The sequence below is a fragment of the Lissotriton vulgaris genome, chromosome 8 (genome assembly GCF_964263255.1).
Source record: "Lissotriton vulgaris chromosome 8, aLisVul1.2, whole genome shotgun sequence".
NCBI classification, from domain to species: Eukaryota; Metazoa; Chordata; class Amphibia; order Caudata; family Salamandridae; genus Lissotriton; species Lissotriton vulgaris.
The window spans coordinates 1,228,228,996-1,228,250,429 of record NC_141696.1 but is presented as its reverse complement, the minus strand read 5'-3'; the positions used below and the strand labels follow the sequence as shown (position 1 = coordinate 1,228,250,429).

General features: G+C 47.9%; 1 protein-coding gene across 6 annotated transcripts in view; it reads left to right on the top strand.

The window, feature by feature from the left end:
- The window catches only part of FRY (FRY microtubule binding protein), a 674,187-nt gene that overhangs the window by 371,200 nt on the left and 281,553 nt on the right, over nucleotides 1-21,434 (top strand). For all 6 annotated transcript variants that reach the window (XM_086935130.1, XM_086935129.1, XM_086935133.1 and 3 more), the window contains exons 6-8: nucleotides 12,142-12,221; nucleotides 12,326-12,406; nucleotides 21,046-21,214. In XM_086935130.1, the coding sequence (XP_086791256.1) occupies nucleotides 12,142-12,221; nucleotides 12,326-12,406; nucleotides 21,046-21,214 (330 nt within the window). The remainder of the gene's footprint in view (nucleotides 1-12,141; nucleotides 12,222-12,325; nucleotides 12,407-21,045; nucleotides 21,215-21,434) is intronic.

Below are 21,434 nucleotides of genomic sequence, written 5' to 3'. Positions count from 1 at the left end.
AAGCATTTATTTAACAGGAACTCACACACTATTATTTTTTTTTACCCCAGCTCGAAGCTATTTAACTATTCAGTGGCTGCTTATGAGAAGACCATTCACACATACTGCATCTGGAACTCAGTAGGAAACCGTGTCTTTTTCGTGCATCCAATTTTTTTTATTTGATGCCAAATCAAGGTTTCAGTTTGAAGAAATATAAACCTTTGTCTCAACCCTGCATTCGGATAGCAAATGATAACTCGGTTTATTAAATCCTGTAATGTGTAATATATAGACATGTAGTCATTGCACATAGGGAACAAGCCTTTACTACACAGGAAGTACCACATCAGTATTTCTACCTTTACCACACACTTATTATTTTTGCTTTTTTTCTTCAAAGTTTATCAATTTTGAAAACAAGAGAAATACAAAATACATGCCCATGCACATGGGTATATATTCCATTATATAGTCCTGTGGTTGGAAGGGTCTGAAGGAAAGAAAATACCAGCAGATACAACAAGCAAAGCATGACACTCTGGGGCGGACAAACATATATAGTAATGCGGAATTGTCAGTTGAAACAATCAAGCATACAAAGCATAATATTGAGATGCTCCCATTCTGATACAATGGAGATTAGGAAAGGGCATCGGGGGCAATTATTTAAAGGTAGTCCTTAAGAGGTTGCAAGATATCTTTTGGCCTAGAGGTGGGTGACTGTGGCATACCACGCACTAATGTACCATGCAGGCAATTTTTTTTTATACAACAATAATTTTTATGTTATTTAAAAAAAATGGTTTAGGTGTGGGTGGAGGACAAGTGACATGAGGATGATTTTAAGGTATCAGGGTGGGTGGAGGTAAAAGGAGCTAAGAGTCATTTTAGGGTTTAGGAGTGGGTAGAGTTAAACAATATATAAATGCACATAAATACGTGTATAAACATACACACACATTACCTACTGGCGGCCACCAGTAAGTAGTTATAGTTAGTGACCTGTTTCCATAGGAAAAGCGTTTTTTTACTTGCTTATATCTTTGGCACTGTTTGACGCATCTGCACAAAAATTTCCCCAAAAAAGTGCATTCTAGTTGTGCATGGAAAGCTTTGGGGTGAGAAAAAGGGGAGTAAGTGATGTCATCAGTGATGTCATTTGAGATGCCATCAGTGATGTCACTGACCATGTCACAAGTGATGTAATTTGTGAGGTCATTAGCAGTGCATTGCAGGGGCATAAGTTATAGTTAGCTCAGGTAACTATGACTGCTGAAATTCGATGATTTTGTATGAGTGAAATCCGAGCCTAACTATAACATCCCTGTAACCATTGTTATTACAATGGATATATATATGTATCTTTAAAAATGTGTGGTAAAGGTTCAAGATGTAATGTCATGCATCGTGAAGATCAACCTGTGGTATTACATGCGTGGTAATAGCATGCATCGTAAAAACACACATCATTGCACATATATATTAACCCCTTCCATTCGGGGTAATTACCCCGCAGGGGCGAGGGGGGTGGCGGGGGGGGCGGGAGGGCCGCGCGTGGCGGCACGGTGCTCGTGACGAGCCCAGCTCGTCATGCTGCACAGTGGAGCTCTGCTCATGACGAGCTGAGCTCGTCACGACTCCGCCCACTCCCATGGAACGCCCGCACAAGCGAGGAATTAGCCCCGCGTGGGCCGTCCGCGGCCGTTATGACGAGATCAGCTCGTCATGAGCACAGCTCCACTGTGCCTCATGACGAGCTGAGCTAGTCATAAGCATGCAAGAGGTTACAAGAATAATGCTGTGAACATGGATGGAAAATATCAAACTTTTAAGGTGAAGGCATGACAATTTTCCAACCAGGTTGTGTATTCAAAATAACTTAAGTTTTGAATGTAATAATGTTTGACAAATCTACCAGTCCATTACCCAGCAGCCATGGTCCTCAGGCCAAGAAGGACTTTACATTAGCTGTACTCGAAGACCCTCTTTATCAATATTTGATAACAGGAATAAAAGCTATCCGTTCCTCTAGAAATGCATAAAGCAAAATTGCTGCTATTTGATAATGTTTAATTGATACTTCTAGATTAGATCCACAGAGGTGAGTGGAATGAGCTTAAGATACACAAAGATTTGTGTTTTATTTGATGGTATACAGGCATTCTGTTTTTTGTACACTGACTAAACCCCTCAACGATCAAATATTTGTTCAGAACAAAGACGGGGATGAAGGAAAGAGCTTAATGATGCAGGTAGTTTTTTTTATTTGTAACAGTTGTATTTTCTATAGAAACTTTGTAAATTGCAACTTTCTTGCTCCATGGGAGATGATTTAATCTCCAATGCTGCCTCGAGGCCCAATTATTGATCATTTCACAAAGGAAGAGGCTGGAGGAGAAACATGAGTTGTGAGGCTGGGCACAATAGCAACACAGCTCATTAATTATTGACTCTTTTGCCGAGGTAGGGAAATTTACTTGCTAGTGAGAGCTGGATTTAGTAAAGCTGAAATCTGGGTACCTAGAACGATGACTACACATCAAGTTGATGAAACCGTGGATAATGCATGCATATTAAATTTTCCTAAGTGCTCTACTTGCCATCTAATTTCATATCACTAATTTAATCAGTTTTGATAACACTCTGGACCAGCACAGGAAAGCCAGAAGATTCCTGAACGGGCAGCAGTGATGTGGGCTGGTTTGCTGATCCAGTGAAAAGCTACTGGGACTACACCAAAAGAAAATAATAAGGGTTGAGCTCAATATTGTTAAATGCCACCATATAAAATACACTTGCAGAAGGACAGGCAGGCAGCTATACTTGCTAGAGGCAATAGGCGGTTGGTAGAACAACAGTTTCGGCGACTGCCTGTGGTTCCCAGGCTTCTCTATTGGTGCAATGAACAAAACTGTGCTGACTCAGTCCTGAAAGATTTGGTCACTTCAAGTTTAAAAGTTTTGTGGGAAAGTGGGTTTCGGTTGCAGTTTGTGTGCCCTTTGAGGCAATTTGACTGTGGAGTACTGGGTCGCTGCTGTCCAGGTTCCCAGTACCAGTGTTCTTTTCCTAAAACTGTGCCATGATTGGCACTTCAGAGATAAATAACGGTGATGGATCAAGCCCTGATCTTTGGACTGGGTAAGAGTGGTCTGCTTAATTCAGACACTCTGTTCATCACCACCCCCTTTTCTGAATCGTTTTTGGCCACTATAGGTGTGGCAGGGTATACTCAGACATGAGTCCCTTTCTCACTGCACCATCAGGATTCAAGCAAGCTGGGCCGACGATGGCTGAAATGCCAGAAACCGGTCCCCGGTAGCTTGTCTCCTTTCTGGTGAAGAATTGGCTTGGTAGTTTAGTCTGCCCTGTTCCCATGATGCACTGGGCCAGGGACAGACTGATTTGCATATAGCCAGGTTCTGAACTGGGATGGTGCAGTGAGATAAATAACGGTGATGGATCAAGCCCCGATCTTTGGACTGGGTAAGAGTGGTCTGCTTAATTCAGACACTCTGTTAATCACCACCCCCTTTTCTGAATCATGATTGGCACTTCAGACCCCTCTGTAAGTCCCTAGTAAATTGTACCCTGGTACATAGGGAATTGGGACTGAAGAGGGTCCCCTAGGGACCCCTCACCAAGGCTATGCAAACTGCCATTGCAACCTGCATGCCTTGGTGCAGCAGATGGCAGCCCCCGATTCAACCCCCCACTTTTAGCAAGAATAGAAGGTGCGCCCCCCTCTGCCAGCTCCACCCCTCAGGTGCTGTAGGTGAAGTAAAGCACATTTCCAGTTCCTACCATCTTGAAGATGGTGGGACATATGCCCCTCAATATGATAAAACCCCCTGTAAGGTGGAATACTAAAGACACCCCGCTGCTGCACGCTTCCAATGTCACCACGTGTGAGGCTCTGTAGGTCCCAAGGAGTGCAGGTGATCCCCTGCACTCAAGATTCGCCCTCCAGCATCTGGGCTCCCCGTGGCCGAGCGAGCCGCTATAAACCTAAAACATCAAGGTTGCCCATGAGGGGAGCCACACACCTCCAAACCTGGTTCCTGCCCCTCTATGCCAGTGATCATGAGCTGTTGCTCGAAACGCGTATGGCGAATGGATTGCGGAGCGCCTGCTGTTTACACTTCCACCCACGTTGTGATGTGATTCTGGAGGTGTGTGGATCCCCTAATGGGCAACCTTTCAGGTCTTTTAACAATTGTCCATTAAATGTTCATGTATCACAAAAGGAGATGCAGCCTCTACATTTTCTTCAAAGTCACAAAAATAATAGGCGTAGTAATTTAGAATTGTTTGCTTAAGCATTTCGCTCACAACGTGGTGTGTGTGTGAGGAGTATTGCACTTAAGTGAAAGTTACACAAGAGAAGTTTGGGTTTTTGTTTGTGAATACGGTGTAATAGACATAACTGAGATAGACATATAACAGTGGAGACTGATGATCTTTAACCCCTTAAGCGCTGCGCCCGTCCAGCGGCCGACGGCACCACTACCTCGGGAGTGCTGCCGTCGGCCGTTGGACGTTCCAACTGCACCTGCGCAATGGAACGTTCAGCACTGGAGCTGGACGTTCCAAAGCAGCTAAGTTGTTAAAAGAGGGGGGGCACAATTTAATCCCCCAAACTGTAAAGTGAAAGTGAGTGTCGTGAACGAGCACCCCGTCCCCATCCCTCACCCATCTACAACGAAGGGGAAAATCACTTCTGTTTTAATAATGGGTCCCGACATATAAACTGTATTCCTTAGCCCCGGTGTTTACTCAGAAGTGTTTTTGACCTTGGAAGATAAAGTATTTTGAGTGGTCCTGAGGGAAGCTTTTATTTCAGGAGCGCCGGGAATACCTAGAGATATAGATATGCATTTTCTCACAGAGGTATTTAAGGCTTTCTCATGGATGCATTTGTTGGTGATGGCGCAGGAGTGACAAGAATTTGTTGATGTCAGAGTTAAAGTCCCCTGTGTACATTTCATCTGTCAGTTCGCCTGCAGCGTATGGATCATGAGGAGAAAGGAAGTGTGAGACTTAGGAATTCCAATGTAAAACACATTTCTTTAGGGGAGTTCATGGTAGGTGGGATTATTGACCGGCCACGTGGAAGTGGCCGAAACAGACTTTTTTGATTTGTAAGTGGCTGGCCCTTTTCTGCCATAAAAACTAAAATTATGGCTGTTGTTCTGTGTGTACTCATGTAGTAGTCCCATCAGTTTAAGCTGCCCTGTTAGCAACGGCTTTAAAATACGTAAATAAAAACGTTGCCAAACAAAATATACTATCAGACATTACCCTCATCCGACATCCGAAACATCAGATCTACTGGTTGCTTTCAAGAAAACGGAATTAAGTAAAAAGCAAGCAATAACCTATAATGTGTAACTTGAATAAAATAGCACGCAACATAAATAATGTACTGAAAGGACATACTTTACTTGCTATGAAATTAGCAAGAAAGATGTCATTACCCCCAGGTCCCTTATGTCCTCGGCCCATTCATAACTAATGGAGATTACTATCTCCTGACAGAAAATAAAAACAAGAGGAATGCTGGGATATACCTACTGCCCCTCCCCCCGGGAGTATAAAGGTAGTATCTACCCAGCAGCCCTCCTGTTCTTTTTTTCTGTCTTCGACAGAATGGCTGATGGATGCTGTTGGTGTGGGGGGACTGCACCTGCTCCTGCTGGGCTTGAGTGGCGTTCGGTCCTCCTGTGGCTCCTCCTGTCCGGCTGCCTGGCTTCTCGGGCAGGGGTGAGGTTCCTGTTGTCTCCCCCCCGGCCTGCCGGGCTTGCTGGGGGGGATTGACTTCTTCACGGCCGCTGTTTCCGGTTTGCCGGCCCTTTGCGGCTGGTGCGCCGCCTCCCGGTTGCTTCCGGGTCGCTGGGAGCGTCTCCCCGAGCCTGGCCGGGTGGGAGACGCGCTGCGCTGCATTTCGATTCCCGGATCCGGCTGTGGGTGTGTGGGGGCCTTGCTGGTGCTGCTCAGGCCCCCGCTCCGGGTGAGTCCCGCTTTGCGGTGTTTTTCCTCTTGTCTGGTGTTTCGTGGGGGTCGTTGCAGTTGGGTTCTGACCCCCAGCTGCACGAGAGTCCTCTGCTTTCCGCATGATGGCAGGCTAGCCTTCTGGACATTGCCTAGTTGCAGTGCGGAGTCTCCTGGAGATGCCGGGGATTGACCCCGAGGCTTCATACATGCTAATGCTTGCACACTTGCCTGGAGCGCTTCTGTTCCTCCCTTCTGCCTCGGATGTCTCGAGGCTGCCGCTGCTGCTGAGGCCTGCCTGGGTGCGTGGTGCTCGGTCTCCGGCTGCAGTTCCCTGGCTTCCCCCGGAGGGTGCTCGGGGGCGGCGATTTCTTGTTCCAGTGTTTCCAGATGGTGCCTGTGTTTGTGGCGTTGTTGCACTTGCTGCCTCCTTTGGTGCTGGATAGTGGCTGGGGTTCTGCTTCCTGTGAATTGCTGTTTACCCTGTGCTGTTTTTTCCTCTGTCACGCATTTGGCGTTTGTCGGGGAATCTGTGTGTGGTCACTCTCTTCTCCCAGCGTCTGTGTGATGTTGGCCTGTGACTTTCTGTCCGGGGTGCGCACTGTACTGTTGTTATGCCTTGTGCTGCCCCGCTTCTGTGGCTCTGCGCTGTTGGGAGCGCGTTTGCTGCTACTGTTGCGTGTCAGCTGGGCCGGTGCTCTGCCCCCTACTCTCCTGGGGTTGGGGGGGGGGGTGTGCTTCCTGCCTCTGTGGTGGGGCTGCTCTGTCCCTGTCGCTCTGCCTGTCGTGCCCTTTCGGGTTGGTCGGACGACTTGGCGGTGGGTGGTCCATGTTCTGGTCTCGACGGGGGCGCCCTTCCTCCGGTGTTTCTCGGCGGTTCTCCTTTTCTCGGGGTTCCTTCCGACTGGGCAGGGTTCCGCGGAGTCTGCGGGTGCTTGTGTTCTGTGGGCTGCCTCTGGAGTCTTTTGGGCTGCCTCCCTTGGTTCGTGCCTCCCTTCGCCTCTCCACGCTTCTTGCTGGGTCGCTGGGCTTTGGGTCTCGGTTTCTGGGGTGCTTTCCTGGGCCCGGGTCTGGGGAGTGTGTGCGCTGCTGCCTGCCGTGGTGGCTGGTTGGGCTGTTCCTTTGGCCCCTGTTTTGTTCGGGGTCTGGTGGCTCTGTGGTCCTCTTCCCTTCTGGGTGTGCGGTTTCCTTTGCCCTTCCTGTGCACTTGTTGTGCGGAGGTCGGTGCGAGTGGCTGTGCGGTGTGCTTTCCTTGTTCTCTTTGCTACCTGTTCCGCTGCGGCTGGGTGTGGGTGCCTGTCTCCTTGTTATGGGCTCCTCGCTGCCGTGTTGCTGCTCGTCCGCCTTCTGGGTTGCCTTGGCTGGCGCTTCCTTTTTCTGTGTTGATTGGCGCTTTGGCCTCTGTCGGTCCTCCGGTCCCCTGTGCGGCGTTTGGTTGGCCTCCGCTCTGGCGGTTTTGCGCCTCTGTTCGGTGTCGGGGCTTGCTTGTGGGCTCTGTGCTGCCTTTCCTTTTGGGGTTTCCCTTCTTCGGGGTTCCCCTGCTCTTGACGCCTCTGGGGGTGTTTGCCCTTTCGGCTTCTGGCTTGGGTTCCGGTCGCCTCTGTGGTGGCTGGTTCTTTTTGCTGCTCCTGCCTTTGCTTGCTCGTGGGTTCCCTGTGTGGTTGAGGTTGGCCTGCCTGCTGGTTGGCGCCTTGCCCTCTGGTGCTCTGGTGCCGGTGTGTCTTCTTTTCTGCTTCGGCGGCCTGTTTGGGTTGCCTTTGGCTCCGGCTCTCTGCCCCGTCTGGTGGTGGGTCGTTGTTCCTGCTTCTTGGGCCGCTGCGCGGTGGGTCCTGTGGGCTCCCCTCGTGCGGGTTGGCCTGCCGTCCTGTTCTTCCTCGGTGGTCTTGCCTCCTCTGCGGGCTGGCTGTGGTGGCCTCTGCCCTGCTTCGGGTCCTGGTTCTTCCCTTCCGGGTTCCTGGTCCTCTCCCTCCTTTGCCTTGGCCGCGCCTGGTTCCTCTCGTGGGTGCCGTTGGTTCTTTGGGGTGCTCTCTCCCCTCTGCCTCTGCTTGGGTGGCTTTTTGGCTGCCTTGGGTGCGGCGGTTCGGCTCCTCCCGGCCTGCTCCTGTTGTCGGGCGTGGTGCTTTGTGGGGGCCTGCTTGGTCCTTCTGGTGCTGTGGCCTTCCCCTTGCTGGCTGTTCCTGGCTTCCCCTCCTGTATCGGCTGTATTGGCTGCCTGGGGTCTCCTGGCGGCTGCGGGGTCCTGTCATGCCTCCTTGTCTCGGGTTGGTGTGTGGTCCCCACGCTCCGCTGTCTGATCGGTCGCTTGGTCTGGCCTGGTGGTTTTCTGCCTGGCCGCCTGGGGCGGTGGGGTGCGATTGGCTGCTTCCTGGGGGTTTCTCCGCTGCCTCTTCTGGTTTTGGTGGTGGTGCGGAGTGGCCGTTGTTGCCTCTCCTGGGCCTATGGATTCTTGTCTCACTGGATGTCTGCTGGGTCTGCCTCCCGGCCTGCCGGGCTTGCTGGGTGGCATGGCTTCCTCCTGGCCGGTGTTCCGGGTTCTCGGCCCTTTGGGGCGGGGGCACCGACTCCCCGTTTTCTTCGGGGTCGCTCTGCGCGTCTCCCCGTTGCTTGGCCGTGTGGGAGACGCGCTGCGCTGGTTGCTGTGGCCTGCGTTTGCTTCTGCTTGGCTTTCGGCCGTGGCTTTCTGTGGGGGCCTGTTGCCTTGGGCTTCCTCCCTGTTGGCTCCTGTTCTGGGCTGATCTGCCTTCTGTTTGTGCGTCCTGCTCTGGGTGCCTGGTTGTGCTCTTTCTGCGGTCCTGGACTGCCTGGTGGAGTGTCTTCGGGGAGTTTCATGGGTGGCTTGGCGCTTCTTTGCGGGTGCCCTGTATGCCTGTGGGGTGTCTGGTCCCTGCGTCGTGGGGTTCCGGTTGCTTTTGGTTGTGGTGTGTTCCGGTCTGGTTCTTGTTTCTGGCCGTCACACTGTTGCCTTCTTGTTTACCCTTCTTGCCTCTTCTGGGGTTCGTTGGGGCTTCGGCGGGGCTGTTGGCTCTCGGGCCTGTGCTCTGTTGGGGTCTTGCCCTGTTTGTCCTTCCCTTGTTTTGGGTTGGTTCTGCGGGTTGCTTTGGCTTCGGCTTGGGCTTCCTGCCTGTATCCCTGGTTGCGGCTTTCGCCGTGCGGGGTTCGTCCCCTGTGCTGGCCCTGCCTTGGGTCTTGCCGGGCTGTGGGTTGTGGTTTGCTTGTGCTTTCCTCCCTGGCTGCGGTTGCTTCTGTGAGGTCCTCTGGGGTGGTTTTGCCTCTGTCTCTCTGGCCTCTGGGTTTCTGCCCCGGCCCTTTGCTTGGGCTGTTTGGGGTCTTTGTGCCTGGCCTTTTTCTGCTTTGGCTTGGCTTGGCTGTGGTTGTTGTGTCCTTAGTGGTTCCCTTGCTGTTGTCTTGGGTCTTCCGGGTCCTTGGCCCGTCCGGTTGCTCTCCTGCTTTGGTGTTCAGGTTTGCCTTCTTCGGGCTGTTGATTCCTGCTCCCGTTTCCTCCGCTTTGACTGGAGTTCTGTTTTGGGGTTCCTGGGGTTCCTTAGGTTCCCTTTCCTCTTTTTCCGGGTCTCTTGTCCCGGTTGGTTGCCCTTGTTGGTTGTTCCTGCTCGGGTTTCCTGGAGGTGCGGGTTCCCTTTGCCTTGTGTCCTCGTCTTGCGGGTCCTGGTGGCTGGGCTTCCTCTGGTTTGCTCTTCGTTCCCTGGTGTCTGGGGTTTCTCTCTTTCCCTGGCCTTGGGCTCGGTCTTGCCTTTCGGGTCGGGTTCTGGTGGGCTTCTGCTGCTTTTCTTGGTTGGGCCATTTGTGCCTCTGGTCCGCTTGTCTCCTGCCGGTTCTGGCGTGGGTTGTCTTCTCCTTCCCATTTCTGGCTTTTTGACCTGGTGGTTCTTGGCCTTTCTCTTCGTTTGGCCTCTCTTCTGCTGTTGTCCCCTTGCCTGTGGTGGCTTGGGTGTCTGTGTTCGCCCTGTCGCTGGTTGGCTGTCGGGTGTTCCTGCGGTGGGCTGGTTGGCCTCTGTGGTGGCCGGTCTGGTCGTCTGGCTGTGCGCCCTTGCTCTTGTTGGGTGTCTGCTGGTCTGGTAGGGGTCCCTCTTGTCGGGGGCTCTGCCTGGGGTTTCCCCGGTTCTTCCTTTTTCCTTCTGCGGTTGCTGCCTTGGAGTGGTTTCCTGGGTTGGCTTCTGTTGGGTTGGGAAGGCCGGCTTTTTACTGCTTTGGTATTTCTCCATTAGTTATGAATGGGCCGAGGACATAAGGGACCTGGGGGTAATGCTACATTACTTACCGGTAATCCTCATTACTCCTGGTCCCGTTGTCCTCGGCCCATTCATACGCCCCTCCCTCCCTCCCGGGCGGCCGGCCTTCCTGTCTGGGCTTGTTTGTACAGGAGGGCTGCTGGGTAGATACTACCTTTATACTCCCGGGGGGAGGGGCAGTAGGTATATCCCAGCATTCCTCTTGTTTTTATTTTCTGTCAGGAGATAGTAATCTCCATTAGTTATGAATGGGCCGAGGACAACGGGACCAGGAGTAATGAGGATTACCGGTAAGTAATGTAGCATTTGTGTTAACAGACTTTATCTGCCTTGTGTTTCATGTGCTTGCTTATCACTGTTGTGTTATGTAGTTGTGATGTTTCTGCTTGATTATTTTTAATTTAATTAACATCGCTTTCTTACCCATAAGCGTTATAAATTTAATGAAAAACCTATGCAACCATAATAACGTATAAAATATTATTTTAAGTTAGTTTGGGTGTTGATTTGGGGAAAGCACAGCCAGATAAGGCAAGGCATAGCAAGTGGTTTGCTTAGCAAACATATCAGAGTGGGGTTCCAGAATCTTGACTTATTTAGCCGAAATGTAGTAAATTCCAAGTGTGGGTACCGTTTATGGCGTGTAGATAGAAAAGTGGTCTGTGATGTGGAATGAAGAGAACACAGAGGTGCAGGCTGCTGATATATGTAAATGCAATAGAAGTATGTATAATGTATAGACAGCAAATGTTAACCTGTCCATACTAATACCTTGAGGACAAATAAGAGAAGATATATTGTGAATACAAGGAAATCTGTTAATTACGTGAAAGTAGGTTAAAGAGCTGCTGTGACATTGGCAAGACGACCGATTTAGAAGAATACACGAACTGTTGCACAATATAAAGTTCTAAGGGTTTGCCGTGTAGTTGACTTTCTACTTCATGCTTCCTGAATGGAAAGGGGGTGCTGTGATTCCTGTTAGAAACCTACGACCTATGTTTACTTTCGATTATCTGTGTATGAATGAGGCCGTCAGCTCAATACTTGCAAAAATGCTTTCAGCCTATTAGTTACGTAGATAATTAATGCATAAGCCAGTCAATTGTGAAGATATTTCAAGGCTTGTAGACAATTGCAAATCATTTTATTGTTATACTATCGGGGAATGACTTATGCCTCTCAATACAATACTGACGTCTAAAAACAGAGCCGTGGCAAGTAGGCATGTTAAGGAAAGTAAGTGCCTTCATACCACAAATCTCATGAACTATGCCAATGTTTGCCGTTGTCTCGCAATTTAATACCGCAGAAGACCCCTTCTCTCCGTAGTTGCTGGACCAGTGCAAGGACATCTCTGAGGAGCTCTTACTCCATTAGTAGTGGAGAACTCCTCATGCTAGTGATTGACCCCCATTGCATCTCCGCATGGGCGGATCACATGTTCTCTTGCCTTAAGCCATCGCCCCCTTGTCCACTCATGTTCTGCGCTTGCTCACGCAGATCATGTTTGGCCATACCATCAAGTGTTTTGGGGGGAGTTGTTAACCCCTTCGCCTCGGGGCTAATTCCCCCGCGACACGGGTGTGGGGGTGAGGTGCTCGCAGCACCGCGTTGCTTGTGACGAGCTTGGCTCGTCATGCAGCACGGTGGTGCTGTGCTCATGACGAGCTGAGCTCCGTCCACTCAATGGAACGCCCCGCACAGGAGGGGAATTAACATGACACTAGGGGCTACTCCGAGGCTGGTGTTTGGGGACATGGCTAGCACCTGACATACACAAACCGCACACGAAAGAAAGCCCCAACCTTTTCAATTGTCTTATGTTTATGCAAGAAATATATCTAAATCACCTTTCTATGTACACAGATATCAGATCGCCTCAGCTTTAATGTTCATTCATGTTTATTTTTGTTGTTTTTAGATTCCACTTCATCCCGTCATTGACAGTTTGGTACATGACGTCATTAACTTGGCTTTCAAGCACTTTAAGTACAAAGAAGGGTAATGCAGCTTTTTTATTAGCAGTAGTTAATGTGTTACTGCTTATTCTGTGCTTCAAGAAGGAAGTTTTTTATACGAGTCTCGTGTTTCTTTTTTTACTTTAGGTACCTCGGTCCCAACACTGGAAATATGCACATAGTAGCTGATTTATATGCTGAAGTTATAGGTGTCTTAGCCCAGTCAAAGTAAGTAGTGACTGTGTTGTGAGAGTTATTATGCTTGTCGGAATCCTTATTTATCTCTTTGCTACAGCGTTGGTCTCTCTAGCCGTAGAACAGCACTAGTTGTGGACTAAAGCTTTCCTTGCTTAGGTAAATCGTTTTAGGCGAACACAAAAATTGGAATGTGCAATAATCGCGAACCGTCAATCTAACTTCTATAGTATGTATTGTTAAGAACAGCAATCCTGCACTTATCTTTAGACGGGTGAACAACCTTTACAACGAAACTTTTACAACGCACTACCATTACAACGCAGGCATTACAACACAAACCATTACAACGCATTGCGCTGGGGGGCGCTCTAGAATAGGGAATACGTTTAATTTTCTATCCAACACCTTCCCTAGTGTCCACGGGGACTGGAGTTGAAATAGAAAATTAAACTTTTCACTATCCAGCACCCCAAAGCGCTATGCGTTGTAAAGGTTTGCGATGTAAAAACCGCGCTGTAAAGGCATGCGTGGTAAAAGTATGCGCTGTAACGTCGTACATCCCTTTAGAAGAGTTTGCATGTGGTGAATGTTCACCCTCCTTTTTTTAACTATAAACTGATCTCAAACTTTATTTGTGAGTGGTGTGTCAGAGCACCTCTCAACACTTGTTAACAAGCCCTGGCTGGTTTCCATCAAATAATTGTAGAATGTATTGTGGGTTTAAGACTCGAGGACGTTTTAAATTCTGTAAAGATACATACTGTATGTTATGTGTAATCTTGTTATGTTTTATAGTCAAATAAACATAGGCCATGGGCCTACAATGATAATAGCTTGATGTCACAAAGTAAAAGCAAGCTGTCAAGAATAAGCATTAGCTACTACCCAAAAATGTATAACAAAAAATTATGCTTTGGGAAAAAATCAGAAAATGGTACACAGGAACCAGGGTCGGGCTGGCCTACAGGGCTATCAGGCAGTGCCTGACGGGCTGGTCAGTCAGACCAGTGTGTGTGGGACGGTTCTTTAGCAGTCTGCTGGCGATTTTATGGCCACGTGGGCAGGACTTTACTGTTGATTTCTCTGATATTACCACAAACATTGCCTGTGACAAACACAAATGCATACAGTATCACATACATTGCTAAATATTCATACCATATGCCTTTACAATTAACAGATGTGAGACACTTTTTTTTAGCTATTTGCTTTGCTACTGGGGGCAGTTTTATTTTTGTATAGGGGCCCTTTTTTTGTACAAGTCCGCCTCTTACATTAACACACACTAGTAAATTCAAATACATAAAGGTTAGGTAAAAATATAAGCAAAACATCTTTTAAGGATTAAAACATGTTGAATCAAAAATCTTCTATGGCACAATAATTTTTCACGTTTAGAAATAGTTTAAAAGCTTATTAAATAATTAAAGAGTTGGCGTTTGAAGTTGAAAAGGTTCGCAGTTTTATTAACGTTGTTTCAAATGTTCGATTTTTTAAAGCTGTTTTATGCTTACTGTTAGATCTGGGGGTCTCTAGTTAGCAGGGGTAGGTACCACTGTCCAAATAGAAACCCTTGCTTCTAGCCAGGGTAAGGAGGATACACTCTTTAGATAACCTCTGCTCACCCCCTTGGCAGCTTGGCAGGAGCAATCAGGCTTGCATGAAAACGTGCAGAAAGTCTTTAAAATCTTAGTTTCCAACTTCTCAACATGGGTACAACTTCCAGAGGCACCACAACTGGCCCAAGCACTCTAGGAAGGACAAAAATGTCTCAGTAGAGTTCAGGGAAGCTGGGGGTGAAGTCCTTTTGATCCTGGGACTTCTTAACAGGGAGCCAGCTCTTCTTCAGGCCCATGGAGATTCCTTCAAGAAATGGGACACAGCACATAGCAAAGTCCTTTCCCTCTCCTTGGCAGCAAAGCAACTGCAGGTCAGTCCAGCAAAGCAACAGCAGGACAGTCTTCTTTCTTCAGTTTCAGCTTTCTCCTTGGCAGAGGTTCCTTCTTGATTCCAGGATGATCTAATTTTCTGTAGTCTGGGGTCCTATACTTATACCCCAAAAAGTGTTTGTTCCCTTTGTGCAGGAGGTCTCTGAGTCCGGTTTGAGTCAGTTCTGGATGTTCCTTGAGCACTTTGTTTTCCTGGCTTCTCCTTTCCTTTCAGAGTGAGGGGCAGGGTCGTCAGCCGCCTAGCAGGAGGTGGAGCCAGCATTTTGGAAGGCAGGCACAGCCCTATTCAGGCCCAGGTGCTATGCCCTCCCACCACTCAAGATGCAGATGCAGTCATTCAACCTAGGGCTGACTCATCCAGCCTCCTGGGGGCTCCCCAGCCCCTGTCACTCTCAAACCAGACAGTCGATTCACAAACACGCCAAGGCACACAGAAAAGTCAGACAAGAGAACAGCCCCTTTCTAAAAGTGCTGTTCTCAAACACAGGATTTAAAAACAACCTTTCCTAAAAGATGTGTTATTAAATTCTGAGTTCAGGGATACCAGACTTCTATGTCCTATCTTGCTCCTATGGGAAGATATGCTGGTAGCCACTGTAGCCAGCATTCCCCATGATAGCCTATGGGCAAGATAGCCTTACAATAGTGAAAAACGAAAATGGCTGTAATTCACTACCAGAGCATGTCACCTGCATTAATACATTCTCTACCTTTCACATACACTGCGCCCTGCCCGGGGGGTACCCTGAGCTTTTCATAGGGGTGACCAAAGTGTGCAGAAAGGGAAGGATTAGGCCTGGTCAGTGGGGACACTGGCCAGGTTGACATGGCAGTTCACAGACTGCACACAGGCACTGTGGGAGCAGGCCTGAGACACCATTTTAGGGCTACTCATGTGGGTGGCACAATCAGTGCTGCAGGCCCACTAGTAGCATTTGAATCACCAGCCCTGGCACACCCAGTCCACTTTACTAGGGACTTCTTGGTGATGCAAATATGCCAATCATGGATAATCAATTACAGTAACAATGTATACAGGGCAGGGAGCACCTGTACTTTGACACTGATCAGCAGTGGCAAAGTGCCCAAAGCATCTAAACCAGCAAAAACGAAATCCAGCACAGCGTCAAAAATACAGAAGGTAGAGGCAAAAAGACAGGGGAAACCACGCTGAAGATGCCAGGTCTAACACTTACAAATGCTGGATTTCTTTAAAAAGTTAAAGTTAAGTCAGAAAAGGTGTTTTACATTTGTTTAAATGCTTGAGCATTACATTGAAAATTATTTATCTTTTTAAGGCTGCTTTTAAATGGAATTCAAAACAAATATTTCTACGAACGTTCCTATTGTGTATAAATTATATTTGTTCCTAAATAGTTCATGTTATAAATTTGCAAACCATTTAGAAACTCAAATTGTTTTTTAAATCAGTAAAGGGCGATAGGTGACTTTCCTAGTCTTTCTGAGTTACTGACATCTTTGCAACATGCCTGTTTTACTTCTTAAAAGTCTAAAAATGCTTTAAAAGCAACTTTGAATTTTTAGGACTAATATGCTTAAGACACTTAAACAGTTTTAGTTGGAACCCAGCACATTACTTGATCAATGTTTGAAGGGCTTCTTAATTGCCTATATGGGTTTAATTGCTGTGCAGTCTGAGGTGAAGACAAGAACAGACCTTAAGATAGCTCAGCAGAATGCAGGAGTCAGGCACTTACACATATCACATGGTTGCACCAAGTAGAGTCACAATCTTATCTTCAAAGGGGAGATTTGAAGAAGGAAACACCTCCTCCCACTACATTGCCATACAATTTCACCCCTGTCTGCTCTTACCTCCTCTTCGTTACGTTAATCATCTTTTCATAATCTTTCATTTCTTGGTTTAGAGGGAAAACTTGTGAAATATATTAATATTGGTCACACTAGGCAACATTGGCACTAATGTCATATCAGGCAAGATTATCGCAGACCAGAATAGCAATGATTTCACCAGGATTACCCTACATTCTGGATCAATCTCAAGGTCTCCGTAAGATGGGGACACACACTCACATCTATCAACAAAGAGAGAGGTAGGGAGAAGCGCGAACACTCTTAGTCCCCAATAGATTAACAGAAATTAACAACAAAAGAGTGTTCTAGTGCAGGTTGGAAGGGGGTCTGCACTGAGCACAGGGAGTCAAACACAAGCCCATTTGGTTTGTTAATAAAGCCCTCACTCACCGACCTGGTCGGTGACTTGCTTCATCATCGGGCCCCACCGGGTGTGACCGAATGTCACCCCGGTGTGCTGCAACGCCAGAGTTACTGCGGAGCTGGTCTTTGTGAGGATGGAGGGGCTATGTGATAGGTAACGTGAGAAGTGTAATGAGTGGTGATTTAAAATTGTCTTGTATGTATCAAAAAATTATTTATTAGCTGATCATCAAGAACAAAGTAAAAAATGTGTCGATAAACAAGGCCAACTAATTGGATGGTCTTGTACCGATAACATTTATGTGGAAGTGTGGTTGGTCAACATGTTTCTGCCCTAGCGGTATAGTTAACCAGGCATTCGTCAGGACCTAAAGTGTAAACCCCGGCGGTATGAGCACGCTAAGGCCCACCCGACCGTAGGCCTTGAAAGTGAAAAATTCGTGTATGTGAAGAAAAAAAGAGGGGGGCTACACCGGTCAGGGGCGGGAAGCACACAGCCTCAGGTATCCAAAATGCGGAGACCAAAATTAAAACTTCACAGGGGGTGGTAATACACCCCATAGACCTCGGGAGGGGGGAGGCAGCGCTTTTTGGCACATCGCCCACTACGCCAGTCTCCCGCTGATACACCTGCTCAGCCCTCAGAACCGGGTCTCGCACACACTCACACACACAATCACAAACACACTCTTTGGAAGAGCCACTCAGTTGCAGATTGAGAGTACTCCGCAGATATTAATAGATATTTCCATACACGGACATATAGGCACTGGCAGATACACACACTTATGGCAGATACACTCCCATGTACATACAGCACCACTATACGGCTTTCAGCACTCCAAGCTAAAATAAAATGCGTGCAGGCAAGCTCCCAGTACACAAGGACATTTTTGGCTTTTTTGATGTAATTCTGCTCTGCAGCTAGGTGGGGCCCTAAAGGCACTGCTTTACTGATATATATATATAAAATCACTCTCTCCTCCGCCAAAAAGATCACGGGGACACAGCGGGGTTATAGCAGATATTCTTTATTCAGGAACGTTTGGCATGCACGGTTTCGGCTTGTGCCTTTCTCAAATGCCGCAGTCTGTAAGCAGTGTAGGCACCCGCCTGCTATTTTGAACAAGCTCCTCCTTCCTAGTGGTGGTGGGCTCACCTGCAGAGGATTGTCTTTGCTCGCTTCTGTTTTGGGGACTACCAGTCCCAGAATACTGCGTGCTGACAGTCCGTGTGCAGTGTGGTGGGGCTTCACTAAATTAAAAACTTATGTTGCTGCTAATGTCCCAAACTCTCTGCCATTGCCTCCGAAGTTACAGATTCGAAGGCACAGATCGAGTGTCTGCGTCTCTCCGCACCGTCAATGCCTGATGTCTCCAGCTGCTTACATGCCTCGGGGGTAAGGGGATTTTCTCCGACTCCTCGGTAACCACTCAGTTCTTTTCCATTGTCCTTCACAGTCACTTGATGAGAGGGTCCTTCGGCCGCGTCAAAGGAACCGCGCTATCTACAAAATCACTCTCTCCTCCGTCAAGAGGATCACGGGGGACACAGCGGGGTTATAGCAGATATTCTTTATTCAGGAATGTTTGGCATGACCATTTTTGGCTTGTGCCTTTCTCAAATGCCGGAGTCCGTAAGCAGTGTAGGCACCCGCCTGCTATTTTGAACAGGCTCCTCCTTCCTAGTGGTGGTGGGCTCACCTGTAGAGGATTGTCTTTGCTCGCTTCTGTTTTGGGGACTACCAGTCCCAGAATACTGCGTGCTGACAGTCCGTGTGCAGTGTGGTGGGGCTTCACTAAATTAAAAACTTATGTTGCTGCTAATGTCCCAAACTCTCTGCCATTGCCTCCGAAGTTTCAGATCTGAAGGCACAAATCGAGTGTCGGCGTCTCTCCGCACCGTCTATGCCTGATGTCTCCAGCTGCTTACATGCCTCGGGGGTTAACAATGGCGGGCCGTGGATTTTCTCTGACTCCTCGGTAACCACTCAGTTCTTTTCCATTGTCCTCCACAGCCACTTGATGAGAGGGTCCCTCGTGCGCATCAAAGGAACCGCGCTATCTACAAAATCACTCTCACCTCCGTCAAGAAGATCACGGGGACACAGCGGGGTTATAGCAGATATTCTTTATTCAGGAACGTTTGGCATGACCATTTTCGGCTTGTGCCTTTCTCAAATGCCGCAGTCCGTAAGCAGTGTAGGCACCCGCCTGCTATTTTGAACAGGCTCCTCCTTCCTAGTGGTGGTGGGCTCACCTGCAGAGGATTGTCTTTGCTCGCTTCTGTTTTGGGGACTACCAGTCCCAGAATACTGCGTGCTGACAGTCCGTGTGCAGTGTGGTGGGGCTTCACTAAATTAAAAACTTATGTTGCTGCTAATGTCCCAAACTCTCTGCCATTGCCTCCGAAGTTACAGATTCGAAGGCACAGATCGAGTGTCTGCGTCTCTCCGCACCGTCAATGCCTGATGTCTCCAGCTGCTTACATGCCTCGGGGGTAAGGGGATTTTCTCCGACTCCTCGGTAACCACTCAGTTCTTTTCCATTGTCCTTCACAGTCACTTGATGAGAGGGTCCTTCGGCCGCGTCAAAGGAACCGCACTATCTACAAAATCACTCTCTCCTCCGTCAAGAGGATCACGGGGGACACAGCGGGGTTATAGCAGATATTCTTTATTCAGGAATGTTTGGCATGACCATTTTCGGCTTGTGCCTTTCTCAAATGCCGCAGTCCGTAAGCAGTGTAGGCACCCGCCTGCTATTTTGAACAGGCTCCTCCTTCCTAGTGGTGGTGGGCTCACCTGTAGAGGATTGTCTTTGCTCGCTTCTGTTTTGGGGACTACCAGTCCCAGAATACTGCGTGCTGACAGTCCGTGTGCAGTGTGGTGGGGCTTCACTAAATTAAAAACTTATGTTGCTGCTAATGTCCCAAACTCTCTGCCATTGCCTCCGAAGTTACAGATCTGAAGGCACAAATCGAGTGTCGGCGTCTCTCCGCACCGTCTATGCCTGATGTCTCCAGCTGCTTGCATGCCTCGGGGGTTAACAATGGCGGGCCGTGGATTTTCTCTGACTCCTCGGTAACCACTCAGTTCTTTTCCATTGTCCTCCACAGCCACTTGATGAGAGGGTCCCTCGTGCGCATCAAAGGAACCGCGCTATCTACAAAATCACTCTCACCTCCGTCAAGAAGATCACGGGGACACAGCGGGGTTATAGCAGATATTCTTTATTCAGGAACGTTTGGCATGACCATTTTCGGCTTGTGCCTTTCTCAAATGCCGCAGTCCGTAAGCAGTGTAGGCACCCGCCTGCTATTTTGAACAAGCTCCTCCTTCCTAGTGGTGGTGGGCTAAACGGGGAAACTTTCGCATATATATATATATATATATATGCGAAAGTTTCCCCGTTTAGGTTCAGATCACAGGAAAGATAAGGCTCGCACTCCACGCTGGCTGAAGTTTCAAGGATGTTTATTAGGCTGACGTGTTTCGAGCAAAAGCTCTTTGTCACAAGCCAACGATTCACCACCCTATAAATATATATATATATAATACATATAAAGAAGGTTTTTACTTACCTGGAAAATACTCACATTTTCATTGTAAAGGTATAAGTGGTAAAGGCATATGCTTGGTAATGGCTTGCATGGTAAAGGCATGTGCGGTTCCGTCACATATCCCTGGGGATTGGGAGGCATCGGGTAAATTATGTGTCTCTTGTGTTTTGGGTGCATGCACGGGGCAATGCTTGAGTGCTGTGCATTGGGTAGCAGTCACTGTCTGCAAGTGGTCAAGAGTATATTTACCATAGGAATGGAGTTTGGCGGATATGTACTACTTACATAGATGACAAGTATGAATTTCAGGGTGATTGCGAGAACTTACCATCTAATCAAAAGGATAAATGTACTTGTGAACAAGCAACCTACTTTTCGCCGTAGATGATATTTAAAAATCAAGGCTTCATTCTAAAAAATTACATTTCCTAATAAAGTTGCTGATAGAAGTTAATATTCTACCACCCTATTTCATTAGTGTCTAATGAGGTGGCGTCGTTCTTAAATGTAACAAGGAAGACCCTACCTTCCATATGGATGCCATTGACTAAGAGCTATTCATTTCTATGCTGCAGAATCAGAGAGATTTTGGTGCTAAAAGCGATCGGCCTCAACAAGCCAGGCTAGGCCAAATGCAGATATCAAAAGTGAAAAACATGAGGCTATATAAAAAATGGAATAATGATAGGTTTTACTATTACTCAGTTCAATTGCACTCAGTTTAAGCACCTCAGAAGGATGAAAGGCTAGGTCTGCCTTGTTGGCATTCGCACTTGTGACATACAGATAACGCCATTTTCAGCAGCGAAATTTCATTACACTAAGGCATTCAGCGCTCCAAGTTTTACCTTTGTTCTTGCTCCATACTTACTGAGACGGGTGAAAATACATTTACTCAGAAATGTCTTTGTCTTGTTGCTTTGCAAGTTTTGTCTGAGGACCATGTCTGTGATTCCACAGGTTTCCAGCAGTGAAGAAAAAATTCATAGCAGAGTTAAAAGAACTGCGACACAAGGAGCAGAACCCTTATGTGGTCCAGAGCGTGATCAGCCTCATAATGGGGATGAAGTTCTTCCGCGTGAAGATGTATCCTGTTGAGGACTTTGAAGCCTCCCTTCAGTTCATGCAGGTAATGTCCCTCATTATAACATCTGATTGAAATTCGTCTGTGCCTTCACCTCTGATCATTCCAAAATATTCTGCTGAATTCTATCCTTGCAAATTATTGGGCAATTTGAAGCATGTTTCAGGTCCATGGGGGCTGATTCTGACGTTTGATTTTCTAAAATGTGGAGAGAGTGCTCATGCTGGCCGAGTTTAATTCACATCAACTTCAAGTGTTATTAGTT